Genomic DNA, 22,855 nt, shown 5'->3' on the forward strand with positions numbered 1-22,855 from the left:
CTGACACCTTAGCGTTAAAATGCGATTGCCGGAGAGCTCAGTAGCTTTTTTGAGTACATATTTGAGGTACATTGAAAATGTTAATGGTGAAATCGACAACCTAGCTGGGAGGTTAGGGGGCGTTAGTGAGCTATGAAATATTTAATTTGCAATTTTTCCTATGTAAAAAATGTTCTTGAGGCACTTTGAAACTTATACCATTTTAAAGTCTTATATTTAATTACACGAGTTATCATCGCCTGGCATGATTTAGTGGGGGCTTAAATGTCCTGGCAGATGATTAAAAAAAGTGCAGTTAATGAATGTAAATTCACGGTCGACTATCTAAGTTTTTTGATAATTAACCGATTTTGATCTAACATGGCTCATTTTGTTCGTAATGGCACAGAAATGCTCCTAAAATTAGTTGGTGACCCTTCCCTATTTTCTTTTTCGGGAATTCGACTTATATGCTTCAAAACTCCCTAAACGTTTTTAAATAAAAATGACGATGAAAATACTAATCTGGTGGCTTTTGGGACCGCTGAATTTGAATCTGACCATAAAAAAATGTAAAAATTCCAAAAACTGAAACAGACACTTCGAGAAAATATTATTATTTTGGAGGTTTTCAAAGTCGCTGAATACTAAGCTGGACTTAAAAAGTTTGAAAACTGACAATAGTGGCCGGAAAATTCTGATTTTAGACAAAATACCCATTTTGTCGATATTTTATTATAAAAAAGCGAATATTTTCTGATAGCCACAAAATATTTTAGGACGCCCGTACAAAAGTGAATGCGCGTTGTTATTCTGAACAAGGCCAATTATTAACTCTTTTCACAAAGTTTTGTGCGTATGCGTCAGCATTAACCATCTTTTCGTACTATTTTTTGTAAACAAACATGTTAAAAAATGTGAATACAAAGAATTAAAATTATCAAGTCTTAAATGGAACATATTTAATTATGAAAATTAGTAATTTAACAATAAAACATTTATAATGCAACCTGTACGAAAAGGAGCAACCAAACGGTGTTGTTACGGAGTGTGTAAGAGTGATACACGTTATAAATCATTTAAAACCGAGACATATTATTTTATAAACTTTCCAAAACCTTGCCTTCCATATCGTAAAAAAATGATTAAAACATCAGATAAAGTTCATATTCAAACGTGTTCAAAATGCAAAAAATGTGATTTATGGGTGAAAAAATGTGGCCGAAATGACAGACGTTTTCGATCGATTGATAATGTTACTAAAGATACTTATATTTGCTCACTGCATTTTTATGGAGAAAGTGGTCCAACAGAAGAATATCCTGACCCCTTAACCTATCAAGAATTTCAAAAAATTGATAAGGTAGTTTGTAATTATTTATACAAAAATAATGTTTTCGAAATTATAACCTCTTGTTTGTAGATGGTCAAAACAAGAACGTCTTTATTTGAGAAGTACAAAAACGTAGATATGGAAGAAGCAAATGGACCTTCGACAAGCAATAATGAAACTTCGGTAGAGTATTAACGCTATTAAAAATTTAGAAAGAAAATGTTAGATTAACACTACCTTTTTTTTTATTGTAGACATTGATGGGTCATGAAGAGATTCAAAATATTGGGAATGATAATTTTTGTTTTAATTCACAAGTTCCCTTCGAATTCTTTATCTTCAGAGATGAGTATTTCTGAAGTACAAACTGGCATTTTTTTTATTGTAATTTGAAAAAAAAGAACATCTTACAGCAGTAAATGACAAGGATGTGTAATAGTGATGTGACGAATATTCGCATTCACAAGAAACGATGTGAATGTTTTTGACTTAAAAATGAAATTATATGCGGATATGTAATAAAAAAGCAACTGAGATCTGTATTTTTTATTTACTCATATTTGGATAAAAAAAATGATTATGTAAATAATTGAAATATTAAAAACATCAAAAATTCAAAAAACAAAATAATTAATTTCCTTCCTTTGATAATAACATTTTGGGCAAATGAAATTATAGCAACCTAACCTCCAATCAAAACAAATTGATAAATTACCTTTTAAGGCTACTAGCTTGACACCCGCCCGCTTCACTGGGCTTAAAAGTAAAAACCATAGCTTTATAGCCTCCACCTCTCTTGATCTCACTTATCCCCCTTCCATAACACCTGAAGGGATTGTTTTACGCAGCTAAAAGATATGCACAGTTTTCAATTTTTTTAATTATAAAATATATAATTGATTGAGTATATCAGAAAAGGTGGCTATGATTTTTTTGACAATTGCTGTTTTAAATTTATACAGTTTCGCGGTACAGTTTCATTTTCAATAAAGAAACAAACATAATTATATTGATAGGGATTGTCTTCCTACAATAAACTTGTAATGGAATAATGTATCATTTTTAACTACACTGTACACCTCAACTGTTTCCATAGATACAATATACAACGTTCGATGAGTTTAAATTTCTGTTAATATAAACTATAAAATAATTGTTTAACTTAGCGTTAAACTATCTCATCAATAAAACGGTCAATAATTTTGGTTTTTCTATTTTTAATTAGAACAAATACATCAATGATTAGTTAGTTTTTTGAAAATTTCTGACAATTTTTTTCTAGAATTAAGCAACTTGTTTTATCCAAACTTTAATTAAATTTATCTCGAGTTAGAGACGGTCAATCGATTTTAAATTTGTAATGTAATTGTATCGTCGTCTAGTAGAGTTTTCCGGAAATTTGTTATATAATCGGTTAAAACTCGTTGCACGGGGGCTTTTGGTATCACTGAACACGAATATAGCGACAGAATTGGTCTCAGAAGTACCTGGTGCAAAGGGTAAACGAATCCGAACTCCAGAAGGTGACGGGGATCCCGTTGCACCAAGTACCTTTGAGGCCAATTCTGTCGCGATATTCGTTCAGCGATCTCAAAAGCCCTCGAGTAACGAGTTTGGACTCATTACATGATGAATTTCTCGAAAACTCTTGGAGGCGACGGGAATATCGATGCACCAGGTATCTCTCAGACCAATTCTCAATTCTGTCATGATATTCGTGCGTAGCGACCCCAAAAACCCCCGTGTAACGAATTCAGACTAATTATATGACACCCATATATGACACCAGATACTTCGGAGACCAATTCTGTTACGATATTCGTGTTCAGCGATCCCAAAAACCTCCATATAACAAGTTTGAAATCATTTTCATCACTATTAATCGAATTTTGAATTTAATATTAACGGTCAATTTAAAATGCAATTATAAAATTCATATTAATTATGCTAATTGCATATTTTTAATTTCTTATAAATCAGACTAGGTCACAAAATTTCCTGACGCTCTTACGAATCGAATGCCGAAAACCGCATTCAAATCTGACTTACCCTGGTGGAAAAAATATTTGAAAAAAGAATAAGTCTTAGGAAACTCTGAAAAAGTCTTAGAAACTTTAAAAAAGTATTAAGAACTCTGAATAACTCTGAATTAGACTAGTCCGAAAACGTTGAGAAATTCAAAGTTCCTAAGACTTTTTCAGAATTTCTTATTCTTTCTTCAAATATTTTTTCCATCAGGGTACTGCTCAAATTTTTCGAACTTTGATCATTTTTTGTGCTTTGTTTCTTCATCTAACAGCAAAATACAGGGTATATAAAAAAATGAATTAAAGTATATTATAATTTCAAGTTCTTTTGTGACGAAAAATTCTAATTTGAGCTCACATAAATTTGCAAATTCATCTTTTAAATGTTTTTTGTTTTAGGACATGATGATTCAGTTAATTTAAAAACTCGTTGTTTTATGAAAACAAAATTAATTTCACTTTCTATAGACTTGCTTGTTTAATTTAAGTATACTAGACAAGCATCGTTTTCAATCACATTTTTTGAAAATATAGACTTAAGCACTCAGCACTGTATCGAGAATCAACGGGAAAGGGAGGGGCGTGTGTGTGTGTTATAAATCTGTTTTATAACTATTAAAACATAATTTGTCTGGTATATATGTTTGGATATGGACGCTTCCCGCTACTTTTGAACACACCAGTGGCCTTTTTTTTTCTTTTGTTTAAATAAGCTGAAATTCGCTATTTAGAGCTAATTACTAAAAGAATCAATTTGGAAGAGATTTCCAAGCGAAAAACTGCATTTTACGATGTTTTTAAGGTTTTGTGGACTTGCATAGCTCCTCCAAATTGACTAAGAGGGCTAGCTGACAATGTAGTTAATGTCAAGGAACTTCCTTGACATTTGAAGGAAGTGTCTTTTGCGGATGCTCACTTCTCAGCCTCCTTCTTTGTAACGCTTAATAATATTGATGCTACCAACAAAATTTAGGTAGAGGTGTTCATAAAATTACCTAATTAGTCCATTTTCGGTTGTCCGTCTGTCTGTCTGTCATCAAGATAACTCAAAAAAGAAAAAAGATATTAAGTTGGAATTTTTACTGCGTGCTCGGGTCGTAAAAAGTAAGTTCGAGTTCGTAAATGGTAAATTGGGTCTTGGGTCCGTAGGCCCTATATTTCAACAAAAGTTTAATTGTAAGAAATGTTCCTTATAAAAAAATTAACAACTTTTGTTTGAAACATTTTTTTGAAAACATAACTGTTTACCCGTGAGAGGGTAAATTATGTGCAAACTGTACAGTATGTATTATATGGGTATATCAGTTATATGTGTGTGACATGTATTATGTATGTGTAATGTGACAGAGTAATCATCATTGTCTATACATTTCAGCAATTAATTCAGTCAATTGGTTGTTTTACTTTTCTTTTTTTTTTTGAACATACATTATTTATTATTCTTTATACTGATACAGAATGTAAAAAAATATGGGTACTTCAAAATTACTCGGAAATTAATCGTTTTAGAAAAATGTTAAATATAAAAGTTGAAAGGTTCAGAGTTGTACTAGGTGATAGCCTTTAATTTGACTTTGAAGTAGAATTTCACTTCTTTTAGAAAGATATTTTCCAACTAGTATGAAAGTTTCAAATGGAACCACCATTTTATGACATCCCTGGCGGAAATAGTTGCTGAAAATTTTTTTTAAAAGTCTGTGGAACTCTTAATAAGTCTGGATAACTCATCAATCCGAAAACGTTGAAAAATTCAGAGTTATTCAAAGTTCCTAAGACTTTTTCAGAGTTTCTAAGATTTATTATTTCTTCTTATTCGGACAAATAATTTTTCCACTAGGGATCGGAAATAAATCGAGTACAAAATTTTACGTCAAAACATTAATGTCTCGTAAAATTGAGTCTAAAGGTCTTGAAAATCGATTTCAAAGACCTTAAAAATGACGAAAATCAACTTCAAAGTAAATTAAACAAACATCAAGTTGTCTTTTCAGTTCAGCTATAGTTACAAAAGCGTGTTTGTGTTTGTGTTTTTTTTTTTTTTTTTTTTTAATTATTATTTATTTTCTACTTTTAAGGTCAGCTTGTTTCCAGATATGGAAAAAACCGTTAATCCTGAAAATCCTGATCAGGCTCATCGGACAAACTTATTAAATTAATATAAATGTGCGAAATTTCAATTCAATCCGACGTTTTAATGTGGGTAAAAAAAATCACGTTCAAATATTCCGTTGTATATGATACATACCAAGCTAATAAAAGCGTGTCCAAAAACCGGTGTAACCATTTGAAATTTTTTTTAAAATTATTATTTTCCAATTAATTTTGGGATCCTGATATTTTTCACATCTGTGTATATATTATCTCAATGGAAATTTTTATCTATGATTGATTATTAACATTTTTTTGGTAACAGGAATGTGGACGAAAAAAATAATGTTTATTTTTTCTATATATTTTAGGTACGTTTCGATCAAAATTATATCTTCATCAGGCATCATAAAGTACCTCACAATAAACTTTAAACTATTGTGGCAGTACATGGTCGCAATGGTTCTTCAATTATTGGAACGGTATTTCATTTTATTTGACACAAATGGTACTGGACCTATGGAATGGTTATCACACGCTTGCCACTAATATGAGATCGAGTATCGAGATGTCAGTTGATGAACAATTGATGAACAAAAATGCATCTATGGAAACTGACGATTAGGCGAAATAATTATTTAAAAAATAATTCAAGCAACAACATTAATTCAATCGAATCGATTTATTGAGCTCTTGTAAATTTATCTTAACTGAACAAAATACTTTTTAATAAATTATTATTCTACAAGTTAATTAAATTGTATTTATTAATGTTTCCACCAGTGGCGTAGCTCACCTTGGAGGGGCCCTGTATCAAAATTAGTTAGGGGGCCATGGGAAAGAATGCTGTTATTATCTCCGGAAAACTGGATGCATGGCTATTGCATTTTATTAGCAATAATTCCATGACTTCCTTAATGGAATTCATTTTTTGAATTTCAGATTTTAAGCATGTTTTCAGCGCAATTAATTGTTCATAACTTTTTACTAATTTTTGCTTACACACGTTAGGGGCCTCTGTAGTCTGGGGACCCCGTATCATTGATACGACTAATACGGCGGTAGCTACGCCCCTGATTTCCACACTATTATGTATTTTATAAATCATTAATAATTTAACGGAATTTGTTAAACTCCATTGGTATTAAATTTGAAACTATTTTATATCAAAATACAAACAAAAAATAAAAAATTGAATATTTTAATCAACAAACTTATAAAACATTTACATCTAAAACTAATTAATTAATTTAATAATAATTAAGTTTTATAAAATACATAATAGTTTAATGTTGTTGTGAGCTACTTTTTATGATGCCTGATGAAGATCAAAACGTAGCTAAAATAAAAAATAAACATTATATTTTTCGTCCAAATTCCTGTTACCAAAAAAATATTTTTTGTGTATGATTTAACAATTTTAACAATTATAATTAGTTCAAACATTAATATATTTATATGCAGGGTATTTAAACAATTAACTCTGTTAGTTGTTATCTTCACTTGTGTACGTCTAGTAATAAGATTTACAAGTCTATGAGTATGAATTATCTTTCATCCAAAAGTACACATACCATAATAAAAAACGCTATCTGACGTGATTGTTAGTAAACAAATTTGTTGTGTTGAATGAAAAAGGGGTTTATTTAATACAAGTAGATAATATTCTTGTAAAATGAAAGAAATGGCGAATGATTTAAGTGAAGAATTTCCCATATGGGGTCTGGTACCGAAAAAAGAAACTGGTGTATTAAATTTTTTAACAAAGTATCCAAATTATGATGGACGTGATACAGTGATTGCAATTTTGGATTCTGGTGTTGATCCAGCTGCCCCAGGTTTAACGGTACGTTACATTATCATCACCGACCCAAAAAATTTTTGATCTATTTTCAAAACATACAGTTTTCAATTATTGCCACGTCATGCCAGGAAAATTTTTTTTTTTTTTTTAAATAAATTGTATACTTTTATGTCTTGGTTATTTTTTTAGGTTACTAGTACGGGTCAAACGAAAGTGATTGAACGATTTGATTGCAGTGGAGCTGGAGATGTTAATATATCAACGGTTGTTACGGATACAACGGGTGTTATTCAAGGATTATCTGGTCGTAATTTAAAGGTATTTTTTAATTATAATTTTCTACATTCTTGTACAATTCTGGAACATTTCTTTCTAAGTTCCGTACGACCTGAAAATCTTATGAAATAAAAGTAAAATTTAACAATCAAATTTAAGGGTGAGGGTACTCGGAAACTATCGTATGTTTAGCGTGAGTCTAACGTTAAAATAGTTTCGAGTAGATGTTTAGTACGAACAGAATATTATTTAAGTTTTTTGAGCTTTTCTCAAATCAGTAAAAGACCATAATGACAGGGTTAGTTAAATAGCCAAAAAATTCGCAGGCTCGTGCTAACTCGACCCCCCTCCCCAGGCCTGTCCAACCCGTGAATTAGTGATTGAACACAATCGAAGGGAAAAAATATTAATTTTTCGCAACGGGGCATATTTTAATCTACGTAAAAAATAATTAAATTTGATTTTTACTTAGCGATCTACAGATAGTCGTTTAGACACACGAGTTAGATAGCCGATAGATACACGATAGTTTAAATTTAACCGAAAATTTAACGTATAAGCAAGTGAAGATACCAACTAACTGAGTTAATTGCTTTAATATTCTGTTCTGCATATGCTTGGGTTATCAATTTTTTAACTGCTTTTTTACAGAAAACACGTATACAGTATGTCCCATAAATCCTTGGTTGTTCTTCTATCAAAGACATCTTATTCGATAAGCTAGAAGTAGAAATATGTTTTATCTAAAAATTGTTGGAATAAAGGAGGGTCACTAAAAATACCTTTAAATTTGACTTTTAACTTTCGAATAAATTTAAAAACAACCCGTGTGCGTAAGTGATAAAAAATTGAAAGTTATTTAAATTTCGAAAAAATTTAAAACAGCTGTCTTAAAGGCCCCAGCGTAGGTTAAAGAGGTAACACTACCAAAAGGCACTTCCTTTACATTAACTCAATTCAAATTTTTAAGACTTTACGTAAATTTGGAGAGGTTGTAAAAGTGCACAATGCCTTTAAAACCGAGAAAAACATGACATTTTAACGATAAAAAAAAGTTGAGTTACATACCAAAAAAACTCGGTCAAAGCGATTTGAAAGGATATGCCTTACAGGTGTCAATTTTCCAGCACTCCTTACCACCGTTTTATGCAGATATTGCATGTTTTCAAAAACTGGAAAAGACATAAATCCCATTAGCTCGAACCGTACGGAATTCCGCAGTGCGGTACCTGTGACTAAAAACAGGCTTGAGAAATAATATATAAGTGAGTAATCTTTTTATTTATATGCAATTTTATTACATAATGAACAAAATTAATGTTAATATTGTTTCTCTAGCCTTTTTTTCCTAAGCGGTACATTTTTAGATCGTGAGTTTATTTTTCGTCATTAGACAGCTCGATGAGCTTCAAAATGAGTGGTAAATCATGGGATTTGATACAGGAATAAGAATATAACTTTTTAGTGATGGATTTTATTTTTTTCTGCTGCTAACAATTTTTTTGAGAATATTTTCTAATTTTTATTAATGATTTTCCATTCCAGATTCCATCCACATGGAATAATCCATCCAAAGAATATCATATTGGTATCAAAAATGCATACTCCCTATATCCAGATAAATTACGTGAACGCATCGAAGAAGATAACAAAGAGAAAAATTGGAAACCTCAACATCAATCTGCATTGGCTGAAGCTACACGAAAATTACAAGAATTCGAGGCAAAACATAATAGTACACAATTATCACCGAAGGATAAGCTAGAGAAAGAAGATTTAGAAGCACGCGTTGATATATTAACGAATTATGATAAAAAATATCATGATTTGGGACCTACATACGATTGTGTAGTGTTTTTTGATGGGGAAACATGGTGGGCGTGTATTGATACCACCGATGATGGTGATCTAAGTAAAGTGCAATTATTAGGCGAATATTCAAAAACGCATGATCATCGGTATTTAACTGACGAAGATCAATTTACGATTAGTATCAATATACATAATAATGGGAATACGTTGGAAATTGTTGGCATGTGTTGTGAGTATTTACAAGTTTTTTGATACAATCAGGATATTATTCGGCCAATTTTAAATATGCGAAGGTACAAAAATTCGCAATCGGCTGAAATTTGGTAGGATTGATAAAAGCCATCATAAATGAAATCTAGAAAACCCTCATCGATCCGAGATGTGGGAAAAAATTGACGCGGGATCAAAGGTCGCAATTCGCGATTTTCAGCGAAACGGTAAGTTTTATGATAAAATAAGTTCAGACGAAAATTGTAGATCAGATAATTAAATATATAAAATGTCTCAATACTTTTTTCTTAAGAGCCACTGTTTCTGAGATGTAACGATTCAAAAAGTTAGAAGAGTTGTAAACGTCATATGATTTTATGGATGGACATATAATTGTATGGCTTATATTGAAAATTTAATAATATTTTCTAACAAATTTAAATCAGTAATTATGTGTATTTTATTTTCACAATTATAATGCAACAAGTTTAATTACTTGCTATATTTCAATAATTTTAACTGGGCATTTACTATACCATTTACATGTAAAGAATTGAAAATTAGTCATAACAGCCACCTTTACGCAAAAATTATCCACTGCAAGCGCTGGCATCGATTTGATTGTCCCTACCATGACTACGGATATATGTAAATAAAAATTGTATATATGTAAGTTACACACTGACCTATAGAAAAATATTTTTACTTCTATCACAGCTTCAGTGTTGTACCTGGCGTACTTATACATATTATGACGATTTCAACTTTTCTAACTTTTTGAAACGTTATATCTCGGTAACGGTGGCTTTTAGAAAAAGTATTGAGACATTTTTATATTTAATTATTTGATCTACAATTTTCGCCTGAGCTAATTTTATGATAAAACTTACCGTATGACCCCGCGTAAATTTTTTTCTACATCTCGGATCGATAAGGACTTTTTACATTTCATTTATGATGCTGTTTTAAACAATCCTACCTAATTTTAGCCGAGCAAGAATTTTTGTACCTCACTTTTTTATTTAATTTTACCTGAAAAATAGAGATCTGAAAATTAAATGTTTCTTAACTTTAAATCTCCGAAAACATTGTCTCTAGAGTTTTATTTCAGGAAATTGTAGAACACAGTTTAAAAGCATGACGGAATTCTTGACAGGACACTGTCGAATATAAAGTACCATCTTCATTGTGCGGAGATTTCAAATGATTCCATTTGTATAGGCCAGATATAGAATGCTTGGGTCCAAAAATTTGGACGCATCAATCGAAGGAAGGAACAATCCCAGCGAAAAAGCTGTGGGCTTTCCGAGCGACTTCTGGTCTCGACAGAATTCTGTAACTTTATTTACCTAAAATAGTACCTCTTACCCGGAGATATTTTGCTTCCAGAAGACAGACTGTTCTTTAGTTGGACACAGAATACCTTTTCTAAAATCTAGGTGCTAGGGACCCATTTGCGTTACTCCCTTTATCTGTATTATTTACTTTTCGCTATCTCTTTGAAATTGAGGATGAGTTTTATCTCCAGAAATTTATATGACTTTTAATGCTCACCACGGGGTATAATGACTTTTATCGTAATTTGGCGGTATTAAAGTCCCTAATTTGTTAAGAAAAAAAAGGAATGGTAAGGAAAGGATTATCCGAATTTGGCAATTCGGTCGCATTTGCTGAAGAACCTTAATATTAATTAAAATTAGGAAAAGAAATGTATTATTGATACTAAATTTTTAATTTTCAGCTCCTCACGGTACACACGTTGCTTCGATTACATCTGCTTATTTTCCTGATAATCCAGAAAAAAATGGAGTTGCTCCTGGTGCCCAAATCATCTCATTAACTATAGGTAAGATAACAAATATAATTTTTATTACTAAAATGACTGGACGATTTAAAGTACGATTTTTTTCAATGCACGTTTGTTAAAATTACGTTCTGACATGGTCCGATCCAGGGGGAACGAGCCAGACAACCGCCCGGAGCGGCAAATCTTCAAAATATGATATATGTGAGCAACTGTATCTAATTAACAGATGGATTGTGAATTTTAAGCGTAACGGTATCCTTAGTTTAGACGTGTATGATTAAGTTGTCCCATTTTTTTTTGCTTTTTGGTTCATTTTTTCAAAATTTTCTAATAATATTTTTTTAGGTGATGCACGATTACAATCAATGGAAACTGGTACCGCCCTTGTTCGCGCTATTATAAAACTAATGGAATTAACCAAAAAATATTCAGTTAAAGTTGTTAACATGAGCTATGGAGAACATGCTCATTGGGCCAATTCTGGACGTATTGGTGAACTAATGAACGAAATCGTAAATACGTACGGTATTATATGGGTAGCATCTGCAGGTAATCATGGACCAGCACTATGTACAGTAGGATCACCCCCGGATATTAGTCAACCAACTATCATTGGAGTTGGTGCTTATGTGTCGCCGGAAATGATGATTGCTGAATATTCACTACGTCAAAAATTACCCGGAATGCCATTCACATGGTCGTCGTGTGGTCCAACAATGGATGGACATAATGGAGTATCAATATGTGCCCCAGGCGCAGCTATTACCTCTGTTTCAATGTATACATTACGTAGCGCTCAATTAATGAATGGTGAGTGCAATAAGAATAAAACAAACATGCTTAAAGTGGTTCGGCTGTTTGAGGAAGTACGGTGAATGTTCATTTTATTTTCGATGAATGATAGTTCAAAGTCCTTTGATCACAATAAACACAGTTTTGGGACCTCTTGTGGGACAAAATTATGAATTATTTTATTTAAAAATTTTTATCACAGTACCTTATGGAAAAAGCTATTCTCCAATATCTAAGCAATTAAGCATGGCTAACGACAACCACAAATTTTATTTTTGTTAAACCTTATTTTTCTTTCACTAGGTACAAGTATGTCATCTCCACATGTAGCTGGTGCTGTCAGTATACTGTTATCTGGACTAAAACAATTGGATATACCATACTCGCCATATTCAGTGAAACGTACTTTAGAAAATACTGCCCAAGTTTTAAGTGACACCGAGAGATTTGCTCAAGGCTATGGATTACTTCAAGTTGATCGTGCTTTTGAATCGTTAATCACCAATCACAAATGTCCATGTCGTGATATTCGATTAGATGTCCTCGTTAACGGCACCGATAAAGGAATTCTATTACGAAACGGTTTATTAGATCGTTGTAAAGATTATAATATTGTAGTAACACCATTTTTCTTGGATAATCCGTCGATAACCCCCGCAATAAAAACAGCATTTAGTGTACGGCTAGCATTAACATCAAGCGAAAATTCGCAACATATTAAGTTTCCGCAATATTTAGACTTAGCAAATATGCAACGAGCATTTTCAATTCAAATCGATCCTACTGGTTTAAAACCTGGAGTTTATTATTCTACAATCAATGGATATGATGTAAACTGTATCGAAAAAGGTCCACTTTTACGTATTCCAGTAACGATAATTAAACCCTTAGAATTACTTGATCCAATTTATAGACCACAATTAGAATGGAACGATCAACTGTTTGTTCCGAATACGATCCGTCGAATATTTGTTAAAGTTCCCGAACATGCTACATGGGCGACGTTACGTTTTAAACCGGATGAAAAAAATAAATTGGAACGTTTTGTAATCCATACAATGCAGATTCAACCAAAATTAAGTTGCAAGGTCCTAGAAAGTCAAGGATATTGGAATATTGGTGCTTTAAATGAAAATGTTCATAATTTTAAAGTGAAAGGTTAGTAAAAATACATGTTCCTTAAAATTGAGAAAAGAAAAATTCGTACAGATCTAGCTGTGAGCAAAAATGGTGCATTTTAGTAACAACAAAACAAAAAAAAACAAAAATTAATTAAGTCAGGAAATGGTCATCAAAATCACGATCAAGATGCTCTCGCCCGGTTGCGGTCTTAAATGTAATAGCTGAGTAGTTTCATTTAAAAAAAAAAAAAAAAAAAAAAAAAAAAAACCGTTCGATTTTTCAACAGGATAATTAGGAGGAAAATAGTAGCTTTTAAGAAAAAATCGGAATATAGAAAGTTATTTTTAAAAATCGGGAAGGTGCGAAACAAGAAAGCATTTTAATAAAAACTAGAGACTAGCGAAAGTCAAAGCAAAACTCGCAAAAAAGTTACGTTTTTCGCTATTTATTACCTCGGCTTGTATGACTCGTAGGAAATCCGGTCGTGGCTTAAATTTTAGATTTAAATGGTATCTTTTTGTAAAAAAATTTTCGTTGCAAAATAATATAAGCTTTTTGCACAATTTTCAATTAGCAAAATAATTGCGGTTTCTATAGGACACTGGCTACGTGGCAGGCACGCTGAACGTCTGAACCTAACAGTGTATCATGATCATTGCAGGAGCTGTCACAGTGAGGAGGAGGAGGAAACGATGTCTCATCTTCTCTGTCACTGCCCAGCTCTTGCCACGAGGAGGTGGACTCATTTGAGCCAGCCTTTCTTTGACGATATCTCCGACCTGAAGTTTGTTGACGTGAAAGCATTCCTGCTGTTCTTAAACAATTCCAAATAGTTCATGAAGTAGTGGCCGGGGATTGGCCAACCTTTTTTCGGTATCACAACGGACCCTATGGTCTAAGTTTGTCCCAACCCAGGGCTGCCACTCTAACCTAACCTAACCTAGGCTAGAAACAACCTCGAGGGTGGTTCGATTGATTTTTGTATTTCCACCACCAAAATACACCATGCTTTTCTACGGCTAGATTTGCATTAATTATTTCGATTAAAAATTTTATTTTCATTCGTCTAGGTGGTCTTATTTTGGAAGTAACGATTGCAAAATATTGGGCAAGCATTGGAGATGTTAAACTTAATTACACATTAACGTTCCAAGGTGTTAAACCAAATAATTCGTCGATTGTTATGCATGGAGCTGATGGTGTAACAATGTTACAATTACGTACAATGCGTAACGAAGAAATTTTACCAGTGGTTACGCTTAAAAATAGTGTACATCCGTTGAGACCGGTTGAATCGAAGATTAATGTACTGACAAATCGTGATATTATTTTACCTGAACGGCAAATTTATGAACTTGTTTTAACGTACAATTTTCATGTTAGTAAACAAACCGAAGTGTTACCGAATTGTTGTACACTGAGTGATATGTTATATGAATCCGAATTTGAATCACAATTATGGTTTATTTATGATAGTAATAAACAATTGATGGCTGTTGGAGACGCGTATCCATCAAAGGTAAGTGTAAATTTTTTAAAATCTAAAAAATGGCAAAATTTTTATGGATTTTGATCTGATTTTTGTGTTTTTTGAATCTTTTATATTTTAACTTTTAAATTCTTTACTATTTTAAATAGAAAATTCATAAGATTTTGTAGGAATCAAAGAAATTCCAAAAAATTAATTTTTTGTTTTCATTGTTTTAGTATACTCCAAAATTGGAGAAAGGCGATTACACATTAAAATTACAAATTCGTCATGATAAAAAAGACTTATTAGAAAGTTACACCGATTTACCAATGTCTATATCACAAAAATTACCAAATTCAATCACGCTAGATGTGTACGCGTCAAAAACATTAGCTCTACTTCATGGGAAAAAAATTACAGCAACTACGTGCCCACCTGGTCAAATTTATCCAATTTATATTAGTGCACTTTCTACGGAAAAGTAAGTAATCTTATCCAAAGCATCTTGATTTAGGATCTACTTAATAGCACAACAAAGTAAAATAGAATATCATGATAATAAAGAAAAAATTAATGCATCTTTGAAGTTTTCCCCGGTTGTTTATTAGGTTGTAAACACTTTGTAAAAAAAGTCTTCTCGGGGCGTACCTAAGAAGTAGTTGGGAGTTTTAATCAGTTATTTACAAATTACAAAAAAATTATGCATCAAATAAAAAAAAAATTCAATTAAAAGTTCTACCTGAAGTATTTGTGCACATTTTCGTTTTTTCTAGCTTCAATATTGACCGAGATATGCCAATTTTAAAATGGAATTTTTTTGCTCATTCAAATGAAAAAGTATCCATCTTGTAAACCGTTATAAATACAACAAAAGTTTAAATGTAAAAAAAATTCACAGCTTTTGTTTGAAACAGTTTTACTGTTTATCCGTGAGGGTGCAACTTAGGACAATTAACTTTGGTGTCCATTTTCTCCAAAACTATAAAAGATAAGGAGTTGAAAATTTGCTCGTAGCTTCAACTAGTGATCTTGTGAAACATTCTAGAAGAAATAAAAAAAAAATTCCAGAAAATACTTTCAAAAATTTTGAAAGTATTTTCTAGAATTTTTTGCTCATTCAATCAATGGAAAAAAATTATCTTGTTCACCGTTAGAGATAGAACAAAAATTTAAATATAAAAGTTATTTCTTATAAAAAAATAGACAGCTTTTGTTTGAAATATTTTTTTTTCTAAAAATCTCTTTTTACCCGTTAGGGCGTCTGCAAAATACTTTCAAAAATTTCAAAATTTTTGAAAGTATATTTTGGAATTGTTTTTTGTTTTTCTAGAATGCTTCACAAAATCACTAGTTGAAGTTAGCCTGAAAAAAATCAACACACTTTTTTTTATACTTTTGAAGAAAATGGACACCAAAGTTTCTTCCTAAGTTGCGCCCTCCCTGGTAAAAAGTTATGTTTACGACAGAATGATTCAAATAAAAGCTGTTAATTTTTTTATAAGAAATAACTTATACATTTAAACTTTTCTTTTATCTCTAACGGATTACAAGATGAATACTTTTTCATTTTATTGAATGAGCAAAAAAATTCCATTTTAAAATTGGCATATCTCGATCAATTTTGAAGCTAGAAAGTAAAAAAAAAACGAAAATCTGCACAAATACATCAGCTAGAACTTTTAATTGAACTTTTTTTTATTTGATGCATAGTTTTTTTTTTTTGTAATTTATAAAAAACTGATTAAAACCCCCTACTAAGTCACCTCCCCCCTCCAAAGTGGGTTAGGTATGTACCTGAGAGGTCGACTTTTTTTACGAAGTGTTTACAACCTAATAAACAACTGTAGAAAATTTCTAATATGCATTAATTTTTTCCTTTTAGATATTGAGCTTTATTGTACTATAACTCTTGTACTTTATTTAAGTATCATATGTATTCCACGGCCCTCAATTAAATTACTTCATAATCCAAGGAAATTAAGAATTGGTTCGTTAAATTTGAATACGAGCAGTTTCTCAACTGCTCTATGAATATAAAATTCAATCGTTCTTAAATCAAATATTCGATCAAATCGAATTTTAGCTTAAATTTCCTTTCATATTAAATTTTTGACAGGAACCACAAAATAATCTTTATTTTCGTCAATAATGAGTTTTCGGCGAAAATTCTATTATTTTTTTTCAAATGTTTATATCTCGAAAATGGTGAGGTTAGGTAATAAATGTCAAGAATCAAAAAATACTTCGTCGAATCGAATCGTCGAAAATATCCAAACATCCAATTCAATAGTTAATGTTAAGTAAAAAGATTGTGATATCCGAAAATAAGGTACTTCTGTCCCACTTCATGGACGTAAATCAAAAAAACTTTAGTTCGCATGAGTATGATTTCGTTGAGTACACGCAGACAAATATTTTCCTGCTCTCATAAAAATTTAGTAACGGCTTATTTTCTCGATTATACAGGCCTCACTTAACTTTCTCCATTTCGAAATACAACAAATATTGAGACTAAAATTAATTTCCTTTTTTATTTTAAATTTCAATTTCAGAACATCAAAAATAGCGAATTGTGGACAATATTTATCTGGTGTTATTACATTTACAAAAGATGAAGCGGGTAAAAAAGTTGATACGTATAGTTTTCGATATATTTTACCGGAACCGACGAAGAAGAACAATGGAAAACCTGTTGATAAAGAAAAAACTAAACATGAAGAATATTTGGATGCGTTACGTGATTTACGTGTGTCGTGGTTGGCCAAATTAGGTAAAGAATACGCATTTAATTAACGATTTCGTAAGTGCGACAAAGAGGTTATTTGATGAGGTGTTAAATTTTAGGGGATTGCTTTTTCAAATGAAATCTAGTTAAAATTTAAAATTGGTGGAAGGCGATGTCCATAATTTAAAATTTTCAAATGATAATTCCCTTTTTTTCCACATCGTTGGACTGAAAATAAAAAAAAAAAATTCCTAAGCCATAGATTTCTAAATTATTAAGGTCTTATCTTCGCCTCATTAGATGTTTCTAATAATTAGATGCTCTTTATTGAAATTAAAGTTTTGTGTTTTCATGTTTTCGTAAACATAATTCGGGTGGGAAGGGGCTGAGTACTTGACACAGCTAAAAGATATTTTCTCAACATTAAATCAATTCGCATTGAAATTTTTACCCTCTAACTCAATTTGAAGGGGCTGTATAATTCTAATAACAATAATAATAATAGATAAGAGGGGTACCGCCAATGAGTCCCCAGCACCAAGACTAAGGACTACTTTGTGTCTTTCTTGAGAACAACTTGTCACCCGCTAGAATTCGGGTGACAAGTTGCCATACATATTTGGTGGGGTGAGGCACCAAGGGGTGTGACATTCATATTCTCACCTGTACCGCGCAAAAATGACGCTATGGTGCTTAAACTTACTATCTTTCTTTACTTACATGACGTAAAAAAACAAACGATTGCGTAATCAACACTGTCTATACATGGTATTTCTACAATAAACTCAGTCAATTATTTGTTTTCACTTGTACTATGTTAATTGTAAATTTTTTAGAGGGAAGTCCAGAAGCATATAAACTATATGCACAAATGAAAGAAGAACACTCAAATCATTGCACAATTCATACATCTATGTTACAAAGTATCGATGCATTGGACACAAAACGTCAAGCACCATCCTTACCAGTCACATCGTTGGAATTAACAAATGAAGAACTAGAATTATTTGAAAAAATTTTAACAATATGTGACGAATTGATTTGTAGTATTGATCAAACCAAATTATTAGCATACTATGGCATGAAATCGGATACAAGACCTGATGCGGCAAAAATTAAAAGGTAAGTTTATGATTATTAAATAATATTTCTGGTTTCTCGGCCTGTCGAGGCACGAGAATTCTCGGAAATTTGGCTTAATTTTGAAATCTTATATGTTTAAACGAGCAATTCTTATATGTATAATTTCGGAAACGGCTCCAACGATTTTCTTGAAAATTATTATACAGGTGTTTTTTGGGGCGAAAAATCGATCTAGCTAGGTTTTGAAATATTGACTGCAAAATGTGACTCTTCCTGACATCTACTAGCGACAAAATAAAGTACATATTAGTGATAAAATGTGTGCCTTTTTAACTCAAAAAATACCGAGTAAAGCTTGGTCATCCAGGTACTTAAAATAAAACACGGTGTTATTTTTTCAAATTTTTAATTTAAGTTTAACCGGACTTGGCTCCAATTACAGTATTATTGAAAAATACATTTTCAACCCCCGTATTTTTTACACTCCTGCAACCTCCATAATGACACATAGGAACGTTAAGGCTACAATCACTCACAACTATTGTTTTGGCTAAAAAGTCAAATAAATGGAAGTACTTTTAATTTGCATTTTGCTATTCATTTCAAAATAATATTAACTTTCACCCTACTTGTAAAATCATACTTTCCTAAAACTGGGCTTATGCCAGTTTTGCATTACGGAGGATGTAATAATGCTCATGTTTTGCAAATTTCTGTAAACAGTTTAAATATTGATATCCAATTTAGTATAAACAAGATTGTTAAATAATTAACTCTGTTAGTTACTATTTTCGGTGGATTGACGAAAAAATATATTTTGAATTTTTATTTTATTTTTAATTTTTAGTGAAATGGATCGACAAAAAAGTGCAATAATAGAAGCATATGCTCGTAAAGGTATTATTTTATGCAAGCAATACTGTAACCTGTCAACTAATGAAAAAACTGCTATTTTGGAAAAAATTAAAACCATTTGGGATGATCTATTAAAATACGTTGAACCTACTGACTCGAAGGTAAGCATTGTGTCCATCCAGAATTCTTAAATTGTCTGGCGAATCAGAAAAAAAAACTTTTGAGAAGCAGAAGCCCATCACTAAAGTTCTATTTTCGCCTCATTAAATTTGTTTTTTTAATATGACTTACGTTTTTTCATGATATTGAACATATGAAATTTCTGCAAACCTTAAACAGGGTGTCTAGTTGTTTGGAAAACTTGGAAATGTAAGGGAATTTTGAGTTTCTGAAAGTTTCGTAATTTTTCTAATTAAAATAACTTATTTCTAAAAAATTATTACTTAACTAACTTATAGTCCAGAGAAATAAGACAATAAAAAAATCGATCTGCTTAAAAAGTCCAAGTGAAGTTTTTTCACCGTGATTATCTTTACGGAAATTTTGTACCGAACCTTTTTTGTGTAAAATTAACAGTCAAACAAATTTTATAATAGCTAAAACTGCAATGAACTTAATAGTTTACGACATTTTTGAAAAAAACCTATTTTCTTAACCTTTGACCTTGTATTTTTTTTTTGCGCACATGATTTTGCAATGGACTTTTTACAGGTCACTTTTTGCATCCAAATAAGCATAAAAATCTTTATTTTCCTGGGCTATTAATAATTATCTGCTTTGAGATTTTTGAAAACAGTGTATGTATGTTACTCATTAAATAGAATGTTCGATCAGTATCCCAGGCTCATATACAGTGAAACCTGTTTTAGTGAGACTCGCAAGGGATATACAAATTTGTCTCACTTATAGAGGTATTTCACTTACCCATTGTCTCAGGTATCCAGGTATACATAAATATTTGTCTCATTTACAGAAGGTTTCATTCATAAAGATCAGAATACAGGTTATTTCAGTTATAGAGGTCCCATTATTAAATAAAATAACGTATTATGTAAACATTATACGTGAGTTCTAGTCTTTTTTGGGAATCAAATAACATAATAAAGGAAATGCATAAAGATATTCATGTAAAGTATTCATCCTACAAAATATTGTGATTGAATTTTATCTTTATTCTGAATTATTCTACAAAGAGTAAATTTTGGCACATTAAATTCGACACTGACTTCTCCGCGTGTCCATTTTCATAAACGGGTATTAACTTCAGTTTTTCACGCACTGGTATCGATTTGAGTCTTTGTTTCGACATTTTTCAAATAAACATCCGTATGATAATAAAGCAAAACTAAAACTAAAGGTCATTGAGATTCTTTAATTAAAGAAAAACTATTAATTTTTCACCAGCTCCGATTTCACCAACGGATTCCAAATCTACATTGAAAATGCTTTTTTTTCCTGGTGTTCCAGCAGCATTTTTAAGAAAGTTCGCTAAAGTACAAATTTACCAAAAGTTCTTTAATTATTAATTTTTTAATCCACTTAACCGATATAAACAATTTTGCAACTTAAACAAATGAAAAATGTCAGTCAATTTTCTTAAAAATGATCGCAATAAACGGCATCGAAATTCTCTTAAAAAATTACAAACAAAAAAACTCGATTTCAATCCCTATCCCTGACATTAGATGTAATAAATATCATAGAGTTAGTAAAATAGCCTCGCATTAATTTTGGTTCACTCGATTTTTCACGTTAATTACTAATGAACCCCTACCATCAACTGGCCTCAAGGTCCCCATCCAACCTTAATGAGGCGCTGATATTTTTATCATTAATAGAATTTAAAAATTTTATTAAAAAGTTGTGATAAATCTCTATAAATCGAACTTTTGATTTCATTACGTCTAAAACTAAGTTCTACCTGATCAGAACCACCTAAAAATTTTTCCTCTGTCTTGTAGTTAAAATTCGAGCTATCGAAGTTCTACAGTATATATAATTTTTTTTATTATTTCTAGGTAATATTCTTTTCGATGTGGCATGCTGCAGTGTTAGGTCATTTTGGAAGATTATTAAAGTATATGTTAAAATACGCCGAAGATAAATCCAGTAAAGAATTAGACCAAAAATTATTAACGGTGTTAGAAACATTAAATTGGAATCATGCTGTCCGTTATGTGGGACGATCAATACACACAAAGTTCCCACCATCATATTCTATTTTTTAATTAAAAACAAATTAAACAAACAAACAAAAAGTTCATAATAGTTTTTAAATTAACTAAAGCAGACTGCAGACGTTCAGTGTTTTTATTCTTAATCAATATTCTTACACCAAATATTGAACACGGACTCCAAAAATTATTGAAAAAGTAATATAGAATAGTTAAAAGGATAAAAATATTGAAACGTCTATGTACAGCTTAAAATAATGTACAAATAATTTTGTTTTGTCTTATTCACGGATAAAAAATTATTGTAATAATAATAAATGATTAAGGAACTGTACTTAAATTACGTAACGCATTTATAACGACTTTTCAACCCCTACCCCTCCTATGTAAAAGATTATAACAAAATATTGAAATCCCCCCTCCCTTTGTTTTGTACGTAATTTTTCTCTCCTTTGAACTTTAGAGCATTATTATGATTAAAAATCTTTTAATGGATAATAAAGAATTTGTCTGTTTTTAGTAATCTCTTAATACCAAAAAAGGCCGCAAAAAAAAATATTAATAATTATTAATATCAAAATATTAAAAGTAAGCTACAGTCAAGTCAAGCGCACGAAGTTTAATGTTGATAATTACGCACAAGCGTTGATGGGCCCCTTCCACCGTACCATAACAAATAGTAATATTATGATTGACCCCTTAATCCACTTAAATTTGTTCCGTAATTTAAGTACAGCCCCTAAGTAGTCGAGTCAATGGAACTTTTTTTTTTAAATGTAAGAGAATTGGGTTGTTGAATAAAAAATTATCATCAATTTTTGTATTTTTGTCAATTCTGTATCATAAATAATATTGAACTTTGCCAAGAAAACTTTTTTAAAAGCTTTGTATAATTAAATATAAGTTAATTAAAATGACTAAAATACAGTGAAACCTCGATAACTCGAACCTCAAGAAAAATACTAAAAATTTCGAGTTAATGACTTATGGAGACTGTTTTTTGAAATTCAAGTTATAGAGTTTAAATATGTACTATCAATACCTCGCACGGTGGTAACAATTTCTTCGAGTTATAAAGTCAAAATAATTCGAGATATCGCGTATTTAAGGGTTCAGTGGAAGGGAGTGGCACTTTTTTCGATCTACTGAGGGTTACGACTTAACAAAGTTCGAATTATCGATATTCCACTGAATAAAAAATAATTCACATATTACAAACGTTATTTAGGTAAAGTGTGTTTTGTTCGTGACGTAATAATAATAATAATAATGATAATAATAATAATCTTTATTCAAA

The 22,855-nt window shown here is 31.2% G+C and overlaps 2 protein-coding genes across 2 annotated transcripts; both read left to right on the forward strand.

Moving 5' to 3' along the window:
* Window positions 1-842: 842 nt before the first annotated feature.
* LOC123302404 lies at window positions 843-1,767 on the forward strand. Its single transcript, XM_044885329.1, has 3 exons — window positions 843-1,342; window positions 1,403-1,495; window positions 1,567-1,767. The coding sequence occupies exons 1-3, from the start codon at window positions 983-985 to the stop codon at window positions 1,669-1,671; spliced, it is 558 nt and encodes a 185-aa protein (XP_044741264.1). The 5' UTR covers window positions 843-982; the 3' UTR covers window positions 1,672-1,767.
* A 5,275-nt stretch (window positions 1,768-7,042) lies between these two features.
* On the forward strand, window positions 7,043-22,357 carry LOC123302321 (tripeptidyl-peptidase 2). Its single transcript, XM_044885200.1, has 12 exons — window positions 7,043-7,273; window positions 7,421-7,549; window positions 9,053-9,548; window positions 11,271-11,375; window positions 11,682-12,146; window positions 12,432-13,286; window positions 14,321-14,769; window positions 14,958-15,202; window positions 17,274-17,491; window positions 18,283-18,568; window positions 19,377-19,545; window positions 21,403-22,357. The coding sequence occupies exons 1-12, from the start codon at window positions 7,103-7,105 to the stop codon at window positions 21,610-21,612; spliced, it is 3,798 nt and encodes a 1,265-aa protein (XP_044741135.1). The 5' UTR covers window positions 7,043-7,102; the 3' UTR covers window positions 21,613-22,357.
* The last annotated feature ends 498 nt before the right edge of the window (window positions 22,358-22,855 follow it).

Source organism: Chrysoperla carnea, chromosome X, assembly GCF_905475395.1.
Source record: "Chrysoperla carnea chromosome X, inChrCarn1.1, whole genome shotgun sequence".
Taxonomy (NCBI): domain Eukaryota; kingdom Metazoa; phylum Arthropoda; class Insecta; order Neuroptera; family Chrysopidae; genus Chrysoperla; species Chrysoperla carnea.

Excerpts from the sequence above, each read along its gene's own strand:
- LOC123302404 (XM_044885329.1), top strand. The coding sequence starts at position 983 with ATGCAACCTGTACGAAAAGGAGCAACCAAACGGTGTTGTTACGGAGTG. Across the intron at positions 1,343-1,402 it reads AATTTCAAAAAATTGATAAG|ATGGTCAAAACAAGAACGTC; the intron begins GTAGTTTGTAAT and ends TCTTGTTTGTAG. Across the intron at positions 1,496-1,566 it reads CAAGCAATAATGAAACTTCG|ACATTGATGGGTCATGAAGA; the intron begins GTAGAGTATTAA and ends TTTTTATTGTAG.
- LOC123302321 (XM_044885200.1), top strand. The coding sequence starts at position 7,103 with ATGAAAGAAATGGCGAATGATTTAAGTGAAGAATTTCCCATATGGGGT. Across the intron at positions 7,274-7,420 it reads CAGCTGCCCCAGGTTTAACG|GTTACTAGTACGGGTCAAAC; the intron begins GTACGTTACATT and ends TTATTTTTTTAG. Across the intron at positions 19,546-21,402 it reads TTGAACCTACTGACTCGAAG|GTAATATTCTTTTCGATGTG; the intron begins GTAAGCATTGTG and ends TATTATTTCTAG.